Source organism: Mytilus galloprovincialis, chromosome 1 (assembly GCF_965363235.1).
Source record: "Mytilus galloprovincialis chromosome 1, xbMytGall1.hap1.1, whole genome shotgun sequence".
Classification (NCBI taxonomy): Eukaryota; Metazoa; Mollusca; class Bivalvia; order Mytilida; family Mytilidae; genus Mytilus; species Mytilus galloprovincialis.
In genome coordinates, this window is record NC_134838.1 from 96,168,091 (window position 1) to 96,181,385 (window position 13,295).

Consider the following 13,295-nt stretch of genomic DNA (forward strand, 5'->3'; position numbering starts at 1 on the left):
GATTTGTAATTATAAAATTTTGTGACATGTTGGTCTCTTGTAGACTGGTCAAAACAAATGAGTGCCTTTTATTTTTGTATTTATACAAAGCAAACAAGTGATTAATCAAATATAAACAAACAAGATTTAAGATCTGAGAGCCTCTGTGAAAAATATAAGCAATGATAATATTAATATCTAAAATACACAAAATTGTAATGCTACCACTAGTATATAAAATGTTCTGTATTGGGCTGAGATTCTAATTAAAATTGATGTCAATTATTTGTTTGTTAAGCTCTGAATCTAATATTGCTGAATTGTTACTGTTTGATAATTGATATGTATTATGCAAATGCGATGTATTCTGCCTTACAGAAAAGGCTGAATGTAAATAATTGCCTCCTCTATAGTATCTGTCTACCGGGTAAGGAACTGAATGAATGTTATGGTCTACTGTATCAGAAGAGTCTGTAACATTATGCTTTACACCACCATGAACCGGACAATCGTCAACATCTATATCGGAAGTGTCACCTGACTGACTAAAATCATTGGAATGCTGTTCTGATTGTTGATAAACTGAAGAAAACAAACAGAAAACTGTCATGAAAAGTTTCTGTGAAAAGGATTTCAATGGGTTTTTTTGTTGTTTTTTTGTTGTTGTTATTTTTTATTTGTTTTATTTGTAAAATAAATCTGCTCTTTTTAAATTGTCGTTTTTTTACCGTTGTTAATACATTCCAATTTATACGATAAAATAATTTACCAGATTACCCTATTCCAAAAAAAAAACAACAGAAACTCATCGGCTGTTTTATCGCAACTTCTAACAACATTTACAATCAAACCTTACTAAGACAGAACAGCAACACTTACACTCAAACGCTACTTAGACAGAACAGCAAAACTTACACTCAAACGCTACTAAGACAGAACAGCACTTATTACATTCAAGTCCTACAAGACTGAACAGCAACATTTACATACAAGACCAACAAGACAGAACAGCAACACTTTCAAGTCCCGCAAAAGCAATATAATGACATAAACAGTCAATTTCACGGTAAAAAAAGTAAGAGGTTACCACGAAGGCAATATCAAGTCATCAATTGATATCAACATAATAATAAAAACATCTTTCCAGATTATAGAACAAAGCAAAAAATAGTCAAAAAATCCAATGCAGAACCACACTTAAAACTGGAGGTATCATCATAGCCCCTGGAACGTTAATCTGTGCACTTGTTTTGTGTGTGGTTCTCTATGTCTTTTATATTGGTACGATTGTTTTTATTTTTCATCGGTTACAAAAAATGCTGTAGCTATTTAAACTGAATATCAGATTGCTTTTGTTAAAGAGGGATGGCAACGTCAGTTGACATTTTAAATATATTTTGAAAACAGTGTATAGCTGCTTATATAAATCAAAAGAGTTTCTGACTGTATGTGTGATGTGATGATAGATAAATTTACCTTCAGATGGTTCGCGTTTCCCTTTACAGCGGTCTGTAATGTAAAAAATAATATTTTGTAATTATTTCGTATTTTCTTTTTCCAAAAAGATATGTAGAACATAAATGAAGTGTTATTTTGAAAATGTGTAAAATTTTTGCACGAAGCTATTTTTCATGTTAAACTTCTAATTTGAATATCAATTTACTTCTATTGTAGCTTGTTTTGATCTGTTGAAGATAATATAGAAAATTCACCCGAATTTTGTATATTTACTTATCGTTAAAGAACATAAATTGGAACTAGAATAAGGCAACCTTTTGGACGAATGATCAATATAAAAACGATATATTTAAGTAAAAATCTATAAAACAAAATCAAGTAAATGTGCATTATTAAGAAATACGAAGAAAACGTTAAAGAAACATGAATTAAACAATACTTACAATGCTTATAAAACAGTACCCCTATGATGACTGACAGTATGATACAAGCTGATACAGCTACTCCTCCTATTATACCATAATTGTTAGTGCTTGATCCGGATAAATGGTCAATGCTTGTGACTAGGATCGGGTCTTTGGTAATGAAAGTAGGTGATAACGACGGTAAAAGTAGTTTGGCTGTACCTTAAAAAGCAAATAAAAATAAACATTTACATTGTGAAAACAAGTAGAACGTATTGATATAAAATTTGATCTTCATCATTTGAAAGAGAATGATCAAATGAATACAAGTAAGCACAAATAAATACAAATCGTTTCTGAATGAGGTTACTTAGAAGCAATATAAAAACAAAAAAACAAGCCTTTTTCAACTGATTTTTATACTTTATTCTTATGTTGTGCTGTTACACCACTGTCCAACGTAATGGGAGGGTTGAGCGCTTACAATCAATTCTAACCCCTGTCCAAAGTCAGGAGGAAATAGTTCAGTAGTTTTCATGGATTCATGTCAGTCATATTAGTATGTGTGGTTCGTGAATTGTGTTGTTATCAATTTGGCTATTATGCCGTTTCTCGATCGGACAGTCTCATGTCAGGTCTTTTTATAGCCGACTATATGCTACGTTTTTTCGCATATTGTTGAAAGCCGAACAGTTCCCTATAATTGCTCACATATAAGCGAGAGGTTTGGCTAGCAGTGAAACAAGGTTCAATCATCTGTTTCCCTAGAAACTCCTGTACCAAGTCAGTTGTTATCTACGGCCTTTTCTATGTATGTTGACGAAAGTTTTTCCGTTTTTGTATTTTGTGTTTCTGTTGTTCCATTGTTTTCCTCTATGGTAGCAATACACAGTTAGGAGTTTAGGTTCGCATTTTGGACCTGGTGGATTTTTCAAATATTAAAGTTATTGTGTAATAAAATTAATTATTAGACAACAGAGTACTATTTTAGCCTTCAAAGATGGTTTATAAGAACATCAAGATTATTTTTTACATGTTTTTATGAGCTATTTTCTGTTTGACTCTCCGTATTTTCAAAGCTAGACCAGTCATTGGTCCAGAAATTAATGTAATGTTTACATACACTTTTTTCTACAAGAAGTTTTTGACGCAATTTTACAACAAAATGGGACGAAAGACATATGATTTACTGAAAGATATATGCAAACTGTTTCAGATAAGGTATTACTTCAAGCGATTGAATTTCTACTTTTAGCCATTTTTTGGGGAAATATGTGACATTCCCCCCCCCCCTTTTGCAATATTTTATAGCAAATAAATGCAGGTGAACTTGTTGCCATAGATATACCCAAAAGAAATGATATTTTAACATTTCATATACTGAATATAAAATCTATGGAAGATTCTGATTACATAAAAATGCACATATATGACACAAACAGTAAGCTTAATATTGCAAGAAACAATGAAAAGGGGATGAAAAAATAAATGAGGTCAAATTTTGAAATTTTTGTATACTGTTTATTGCTTCCTTATAGACAATATCAATCAAAACCAAGGAGTAAACAAAGACTCGTTAAACCAAAAGACATTTACATCAACAGTTATAAATAATAAATTAGAAACAACACGAACTCCACTAAAAACTGGGAGTGAAATCAGGTGCTCCGGAAGGGTAAGCATTTCCTGCACCGTATACGGCACCCGTCGTGTTATTTCTTTGTTCAGTCCGGTAATGATGGAAGTTTATTATGACTGAAGAAGAATATCAGATATTATTTCTAACACACTTTTGTCATAATGGCCAATCAGCTCATGATGGCGACCGTAAAATTTCTTGAATGATGACCTTAATTTGATTGATTCATAGCCCTGTCTTATCAACTTTTGAGAAAACTGTATTCCACGTTCAACAAAAATCAACGTACTTTGAGCTAGCTCTAGAGTAACGTACCAATTGAGACACATATATTCCATATGCTGGTGCCGCTGGGATGTTGCTACACAGAAATGGAAAGTTGGCCTCTAGGAAAATTAAAATCATCGCGTTTGTCATAAATTTTGGATATAACCTATCATCAATAATCATTCCGAGAAAAAGGTCTAAATATAAAGCAGATTTATCTGTGTCGGTAGTATCTTTAATTTCGAGTTCACTTAGATATATTAAATGTAAGTGATCACTGAATCTATTATCATTAAGAGACAGTACATCATCAATATACCGAAAGGTGAAATTAAAAGATTAAAAGACTCTGTACTATTTTTAACAAAGTAAACTAAATTCCTGCCCAAAACTAGATATTTAAAACATCTAGTGCCCTTTTTGTTAAAGAAACATAAGCTGACGAGTTCTTTCAATCGACCTTTATGTTTAGTATGTGGGATAGTGGTGTAAAGAGTTGAAAAATCAAAGGTTTTAATGTTGGTACAATGTTTTAGTGATTTGTTTCCATTGGTTTTAGTGTGTTACCTGGATTTGTTTTTGCTTAACCGAACTATATCTATTGAACAACGCTATCATATTTTTATATGCCTTTATTTACATCCACTTCATTTGAAGTTTGGGGGATAGTTGTCACATTGGCAATCATACCACTTCTCCTAAAAAAAAAAAATTACCCAAGAATAGAACACAATGCCCCGCTTGCAATTTCACATTTTCATGTTTACCATTTAATGGTCAATTGTGTTTTGAATATATGAAGTTTTTTGTTATTCAATAGATTAATGATACTGTATTTGGCAACTTACCAATAAATAAAGGCAACAGTAGTATATCGCTTTTCGAAAGTGATAGATTGATTGGGAGAAAACAAATCTGTGTTAAAAACAAAAACCGAGGAAAACACATCAACTCTCAGAGGAAAACAACGTAACAACAGAGATACTGGAGTGCAACAAAAACAAACGACAATGCAACACACACAGAAACTATAAGATAATAACTTCCATTTTCCTGACTTGGTACAGGATATTTAAAGAAAAAAATAGTGGATTGAATCTGGTTTTGTGGCTAGCGAAACCTCGCGCGTTTATGGCAATGTTAAATATAACACTAAAATGACAACATTGCATGACAGGAATATAGTACAAATAAATGCATCTCACCTTGTGTTGTTTTTACATCATTTATATTGTAACAAAGCTCATACTCCTTCTTCTGAGTTATAAACTGAGACCTGGGTAATGTTTGAACGCAGATTTCACCGACAACTGGTATATCGTTTGGTCTTGTTGTTGTAAATGAACATTTTATCTTAAAATACTAAAAATAAGAATTCTGAGAAGTATGATAAATAACAAACCTTTTCTTTTCGAAAGAAATGCTATAGAATTTTAGTTACAATATTTTTACAAGCAAAATATATTTTCTTTTTTTAGTATCAATATTTTGAATAATAAACTTGAACTTTAATCCCTTATGAAACATTGAAAGACCATTTAATTTAGACTTCCTCTTCGTGCTATCACTGAAAGAATGGCAAAATAGGGTACTCATTTAAATATTCAAGGTGGTGAAAACCTTGCTCACACTATGATCAGTTTATTGTTGTTTGGCTTTTGTTTTAACAGGTTTTTCGTTGAGAATATTCTGTAGAAAATAATTGTATATAATACCATGCAGATTTGTTTCATGTTATATCTCTTTTATATCTGGGCGTCACTATTGAGTCTTGTGTGGACAAGACGCGTTTTTGGCGTATTGAATTTTAAACTTGATGCTTTTGTTGTCTATTAATCATGCTTTTCTTTGTCTAATATGGTCTCCTTTTTGTTTGTATTGTAGTCCTGTAATATTATGTTGTCATTTCAATGTTATATTTAACTTTGTCATTAAAGTGCGAGGTTTGGCATGCCATAAAACCAGGTTCAACCCACCACTTTTATTCCCCTTTAAAAGTGTCCTGTACCAAGTCAGGAAGATGGCCATTGTTATAATATTGTTCGTTTCTGTGTGTGTTGCATTTTAACGTTGAGTCGTTTGTGTTTTCTCTTATTTTTTTAGATAAGACGTGGCACGGTACTTATCTATCCCAAATTCTTGTATTTGGTTTTGATGTTATATTTGTTATTCTCGTGGTGTTTTGTCTGTTGCTTGGTCTGTTTCTGTGTGTGTTGCGTTTCGGTGTTGTGTCGTTGTTCTCCTCTTATATTTAATGCGTTTCCCTCGGTTTTAGTTTGTTACCCCGATTTTGTTTTTTGTCCATGGATTTATGAGTTTTGAACAGCGGTATACTACTGTTGCCTTTATACAGAGTTATTCAGACTGTTTTCTCTCAGAAATGACCTCATTAATGGGATCACTTTTGGAGGTTATGTGTGTCGATTGATTGTCTCATTGAAGCATAACACACATATCTGTTGAATTGGTATATATATGGTTGCCCGTTTACCTCAGTTCTAACACGTCGGGTAATTTTTAACTGGTACATATGTATATCGTCATAACCAGCAAGTATTATGATAATGAATCCGTTTAATTCTGAAAGTATAAAAAAATACAATGATATACGAGGTTAAAAGGTTTCTGTTAAAAGTATCATTACTTCACTTATTCCTAAAATGTTATGCCTTGCGGTATTTTTTACTTTCTTTTTTTAATTTTTTTCTTCTAAATATTATATAATTTATGATTTTTACCTGTTCATTTTTCAAACAAAAAAAAACCCGTTCACATTTTGGTCTTTTTAAACAACGTAAAATTCAAAAACTTGATTGGTTCCAGTTAAGAATAGTAAAATATTGGGCATAAGTACATTTTCGTTTAAAATTAAGAAAAAACAAAGTGAAAAATGTTCTTTCTGTAATGGAGCTCTTCAGATATTAAAGATATTAAGATCTTATTTTGAATGTTCCATGAAATATCAGATCTGTAAATGAAACCCCTTACTTAGATTTTGTGGAATTTGTTTTTTTATTATTTAGGACTCAACATTATTTTTGAATACATTTAAACACGAACAGAACACATATTTTTAAGTGATAACAATAAGACACATAGTGTATTGAATGTTGTATTTAAGACAAATTTTAGCTTTTAATTTGATACTGCAAAACTTAAAATTTTTAAGGATTTTCTTACCACCAGGAGTAGATTACCTTAGCCGTATTTGGCACAACTTTTGGGAATTTTGGGTCCTCAATGCTCTTCAACTTTGTATTTGTTTGGCTTTTTAACTGTTTTGATCTGAGCGTCACTGATGAGTCTTATGAAGACGAAACGAGCGTCTGGCGTATTAAATTATAATCCTGGTACCTTTGATAACTATTTAGTGGTTTTATAGGGTTTTTTTTTTTTTTTTTTTTTTTTTTTTTTTTTTTTTTTTTTTTTTCCTTTCTTCTTTTTTCCTAAAATTACAGGTCTTTTCTTATCGAAAGATTCTGACACTATAGAAACAATAAATATATTTAAATTGTAATGCATATGTCAGGATTTAGATTATTAAATTATTTGTACATAACCAAACAAATGGTTGAAGATACGTGTATAGGATCGTATAAGGTATCGGTATTTATTATATCTTTTGTTTTGTGATAAAAAATGGCAAAAGATACCAATAGGACATTTAAAACTCTTAAGTCGAAAAGTTACTTACATCAGTATGACAAATAAAAGTAAGACGACGAAAATACAAGTCTTCGGAACAATTCATAAGAATATAAATAAACACAAACTCTACCAGAGGTGATCTCATGTGATTCAGAAAGGTAAGCAGATCTTGATCCGCTAGTGAGACACGTCATGTTTCTAATGTTGAGTACAAACTTTAAGTTTGGTTTAGAAATAAGCAGAATAATAACCGATCTGTTTTTTTTTCAATATTTTGATGGTACAATGGTTTTCATATCACTATATAAACAAAAAACAATTAGCTGACAGCAGGAAAATATAATTTAGATAGATTGGACAACAATAGTTTACCGATGTTCAAATATCGTAAAACAAATAGGACGATATAAATCAACAAAAACTTTGGGAATCGTATGAACTCTACGCAAGACTTGCATAGTATGTCGATATGATATGTGTCTTCTTCTGTAAACTCAGATAACAAATATATTCGCGCAATTTCAATGGATGAAAATTTCGTACGGGCTGATTTTTTCGAGAATCGAACGATTAGTGCTCTCTGTGATATGTTATACTGTTCAGTCGGAAACCCGGTTGAAATAGAACAAAAGAATCGATGCTCTTTGTTAGAGAAGGCGATAAATGGTTACTGTAATGTTTACTATAGTAACAAAAATTTTAAAAGTTAATAGAAACAAATAAAATGACAATTTTCTTCTCAATAACGAAGTGTTTTATTTTGAAACACCATTTGCATAAGTTTTCAATTTATCTATTACATAGTTAAGTAGAACAATTAGATATCATGTCGACGACATGGGTATCTATCAAGTTTGATGAAGAAAATGCATAACCTCCGATTAGAAAAAAAAAATACCACGGACGGAGAACATATCAATCTATTAGTTCAGTAATTTTCATGTCTGCCCTTCCATTATGTGACTCAAGAAAAAATTCCAAAAAATGGGTAACAATTATATCGAAAAGTGAAAATCGAGTGCACCTTTTTATGTAAGGGCGTGTTTGAGTTGAATATTTTATCTTGAAATCGTACAAAGCAAGAATATTTGATACATCATCTCGCTTCAGATTCTATAATTTTTATATACCAAAGCTACAGGTTGACTTTATAACATAAACAAATCACAGTACTTAAAGATGAAATGTATGGGTCAAGTGAAATACCTATTTAATGAATAACAAAAACAGAGTAGGTGTGTTCGAATAAAAAATTTTGAGTGTGATAACTAGGGTTTATAGTCTTTAACCACTAAAAAGATCTAGTCTGCCCTTCCACGAAATAATTAATTAGAATTTTTTTTAAATGTTTATGAATTTTCGAAACTTTTACCTGACAACCGATTAGACAATAGTTTTAAGTCGAACCAATGCAGACACGATCAGTAACTGTTGCTCATTAGCTAGTAGATACATTTGTCTTTTAAAATACAACTGACATTTAAGGATCGTAATGGTGCTATGTGGATAAATTTATCTGTTTTCAAGATCGAAATTGGCAACGCGTCATCCATACAATGGCTTCCATTTATACGATTGTGAAAATGAACTGGCGTAATGGGGAGATCATTTTGACGAAGTAGAATCCTAACTGTGTTGATTACAAACTAATTATGTTCGGCAGATTACGTGATCGAACATAAACGAAATAAGATTATCCTTGTGCAAAATTTTCAACATTTACACTAAGTTATGTTAATGCTGTAGTTAGCTTGTCATTTTATATAATCAAGTACCAAATAAAAACCTACCAGTGTAGTCTCTTTCTTTTGGAGATTCCCACGAAATAATCCAAGTTTTGTTTTCGGGGTTTAACTTAATATTACTTGGCTTTACATTTGTTTGCACTCGACTGCTGAACATATCTGAAATCATAGAAAACACGTGAACATCCATGACATTGATTCAGTCAAAGATATATTATTAGAAATTCAAAAAATGACTATCTTACAAATGAAATGTTTGAAGTGGTTTCAAATACAACAGTTTAACCAAACGCATTTATTTGAAAGTGCATCGACCAATTCAGAACTATGACAGTTAATAGCAAATTATTTCTATGTAATTCGAGAATTTTTAAAAGGAAGATAAGCATATAGGAACATTGATTTTCTTGGTATTATACCTATGTTTAGTTCATCTGATATTCATTTTCTCACATTATCCATGATGGAATTCATGATATTGCACCTGCTTAGACTAGCATGTTTATATCCAGAGATAATATCCGAATATAGGTACTACCATATCGTACCTTCATAATTTCCATATATCAAGAAAAGACTTGTAGTATGCGATATGGGTTTATCTCATTGTTTAAGGCCGTACATTGACCTATAGTTGTTTACATCTATGTCAATTGGTCTCTGCTGGAGAGTTGTCTGAGTTGCAAACATACCACATCTTCTTATTTTTATATTTGATACTGTCTGTACACCAAGAAGTAGCCACAACTTTTATCGTCCGTAAAAATGAACATATTATCGAATAATTTAAAATACCTGGTATGCAAAATCTAGGACCTCTATCGATGCATGTCTTGTTAAATTTTTCCAATCGATAAATTGTCTGAAATAATCAAATGAGCCCTTTTTATATGAAAAATTTCTAATCTTCTACAGAACCACGTGTTTTCGTCAACATTAATCTTCATTTGCAAGTACTATTTTATATGTACTGCCTTATTTGATGACATTCGAATGAGCATTTGCATTTTTTGTGTTGAACATTTGTACCAATGTTAAATATGGTGTATGTCAAATTGAATTGAATATGTGATAACTATCATACCTCGGCTGTCTTCTTTTGAATTCTATATTTTTATTTTAAAGATATAAAGCCAGTTTCCTCTCAATCTGTATCGGTGACAAGGTCTAAATCAAAAAGTTTATAAAACATTTTGGAAGTTCAATTTAAAAGATATCTAAATATTTTAAAACCTTCATCTGTTTCATAAAATATCTACAAGTGTATAATATATGGTTGTTAAAACTACGTGTATATCACTTCTTATTTTCCATTCTTAATCAATTCAATCAATTTGTATGTTAAAGATAATAGATAGCTTAAAACATTGGCTTTGGTTTCAAAGTGTTCATTTCAATCATTTTTAGAACAACACTAAAAACCAGCACAAAATTTATAGAAATTATAAATTTGATGCAATCTGAGGAGATGTAGTATTTCTATGAGGTTCCAAAGAATGGTGTTTTAATTTTATGATGGATGGATTGATGCGGCCATTTCGCGTATTCACCTTTAATGTATGAGAAAGCATAAACAACCAAAACAACAGGTGATATACAAATAAGATGTGGTATGATTGCCAATGAGACAACTCTCCACAAGACACCAAAATGACACAGAAATTAACAATATAGGCCACCGTACGGCCTTCAACAATGAGCATACCTGCTAAGCATAAGCTATAAAAGGCCCCGAAATGACAATGTTAACCAATTCAAACTAGAAAACTAACGGCCTAATTCATGTACAAAAAAAATGAACGAAAAACAATTATGTAACACATCAACAAACGACAACCACTGAACTACAGGCTCCTGACTTGGGAAAGGCACATACATACAGAATGTGGTAGGTTAAACATGTTAGCGGGATCATAACCCTCCCTCTAACCTGGGACAGTGGTGTAACAGTACAACATAAGAACGAAAATGATAGTTTTCTCTTCGCGATTTCACCGGCACATTTTTGGTTTTCGCGTTTTGCATTGTTAAATCTTCAAAGCAATATGGCATAATTTCCCCAACCCACCATCACAAAATACATTAGAGTCGTTGTTTAGGTCTTAGTTGATTAGTGGTTCTTTAAACACAGCTGTTTTTCAGATATTGACCCCATTTATATTGGTTTCCTTATGAATTGTCTCATAGTTTGTCATTCCGAAGCCTTTAATATGTGACTATATGATATGCGCTTTGCTCATTGTTGAAATTTGTACGTGACATATAGGTGTTTACATCTGCGTCCTTTGGTGTCAGGTGGATAGTGTGATTTGTGATAATATCTCTTAACTTTGTTTTCATTATGATTAACTGAACCATCTTACCTGATCAGAGATGTTTTGGACGTTACAAACAAGTTCCGATAAACTCCTGCCAAAGCAATACAGAGAAATTATAACAAGAAATACAATGTGCATGCTTCCCTAGTTCACCTTGTTTAGAAAAAAAAGGAAATATTTCTTGTCATATTTCTTGATTACGACGAGAAAATAATGATAAAGTAGACATATCTCTTAAAGCAAATACCATCAGCGATAAACAGTTATTATCACTATTGTGTGCGATTTCTTCTAACATTTTACAAGTACATAGTCAATGTAACTGGTCTTGAAACATTAATATTTCAAAATAAATACAAATCTGCAGTTTTTTTAAGCATTTAAACACAAATGAGTTTTTTCTCTTCTAATGAATAGTAAAAAAGCGTTTTTAACAGTAAAAACTGATCCGCCAAACATGTATGATGTTGTTGATCATATCTTAAGGAATGTTCAAACAAAATTGATATCTATCTCACTACATATCTATAATCTAAAGTACAGTTAGTCGTTTTTATGAATCACTGACTCAGATTATGAGCTTACCTTATGACGGACTCACTTATTAATCGTGAAGGTCCGCGCGGTGACCTCTATAAATGTTTTACTTTTAAAGTAAAACCATGTTTGTACAAGAAAAATCTCAGCTTGCAAAGAGCTGATGTACGAATCCAGAAAGCTGAATTAAACATAGTTACATATCCCCAAAAAAGGCCCATGCATAAAAGCAACAGTTTTTTTCGCCCTAAGTATAGTATATTAATGACAATTTAGATACCTTATACTTTATTTGGCCGTACAGCTGAGTCTTTATGTAGACGAAACCCGCGTTTGACGCACAAATTATCAGCCTGGTATCTTTTTTGAGTACTGCCAAACAGGATTTTCAAATAAACTCCACAGACGAACTTCCTATCAAATGAAAAACATATCACGGAAAATCTCTTATGTGATTGGAGAGTTTCGATATAGCATCCTTCTCTTTCTTTCATTTGGTTTAAAATGCCAGTTAATAATCAGATACCGCCAATCGTAACCTGAATTAGACTTTTAGCGTAGGGGGAAAGTGTTGATGATGATACTACCGATGTGATCCTTATGACTAAGCTTAATACTGGCATTCAAAACGAAAGCTCCTACAATTATATTATATTTTTATGATTTTCCTCTCCCCCCTTCTAGCGACTTCATGTGTGAGCAATACTAATTTCGTAAGAAATCCCTATATAAGCAAATTAATGAAATTAATAAAGGAGCATGTTTAAACCATTTTTTCCTTCATTGTAAAATTTAGATAACTAACGATTCATTGACTTTGACACGGGTGAAACATTTAGAATCGGGTCAGCTAAAAAAATGTATTCCTGGTCCGTTGTTTATTCTTTTATCTAGTGTGGCCACATACCCTTTCCATGTTCTTTCCGAACTTGCTGTCCGCGGTTTTGCAACTGTGTAAAACGAAAATCCTCGATCCTTCTGTCATTGGCTTCCTTTCTTATTATTGTTACCTCATTTCTATTTGTATTTATTTTAGTATAATTTTAAGTAATATTGAAAAGATATCATAAAAATCAGAAATCATTTGGTAAATCATTCCTTGTTATCACTTTAGTTTTATTTTCAAACCTAACAAAGCTTCTCTTAATATAAACACTAAAGAACAAAATCTTATGAGTGCAAATGTGTGATACCTTCAGGTTAACCAAAATATTAGTCAATAGATACTATTCCGTAGCAGTTATACAGTCTTCTTCAAATCTTTACCTACATTGTATGATCAACTAAGATACTTATGAAA

The 13,295-nt window shown here is 31.7% G+C and overlaps 1 protein-coding gene across 1 annotated transcript; it reads right to left on the reverse strand.

Moving 5' to 3' along the window:
- Positions 1-53: 53 nt before the first annotated feature.
- Positions 54-10,244, reverse strand: LOC143045957 (uncharacterized). The gene is made up of 8 exons (XM_076218824.1): positions 10,225-10,244; positions 9,936-10,002; positions 9,186-9,299; positions 6,239-6,327; positions 4,953-5,109; positions 1,881-2,063; positions 1,456-1,488; positions 54-561 (listed from the first exon to the last, which is right to left on the reverse strand). The coding sequence occupies exons 3-8, from the start codon at positions 9,295-9,297 to the stop codon at positions 242-244; spliced, it is 894 nt and encodes a 297-aa protein (XP_076074939.1). The 5' UTR covers positions 9,298-9,299; positions 9,936-10,002; positions 10,225-10,244; the 3' UTR covers positions 54-241.
- Between the last annotated feature and the right edge of the window lie 3,051 nt (positions 10,245-13,295).

Coding starts and splice junctions, on each gene's coding strand:
- LOC143045957 (XM_076218824.1), bottom strand. CDS start 9,297: ATGTTCAGCAGTCGAGTGCAAACAAATGTAAAGCCAAGTAATATTAAG. Junction 2,064..4,952: donor TGATGTAAAAACAACACAAG/GTGAGATGCATT, acceptor TTGCTTTTTAAG/GTACAGCCAAACTACTTTTA. Junction 562..1,455: donor GAAACGCGAACCATCTGAAG/GTAAATTTATCT, acceptor TGTTTTCTTCAG/TTTATCAACAATCAGAACAG.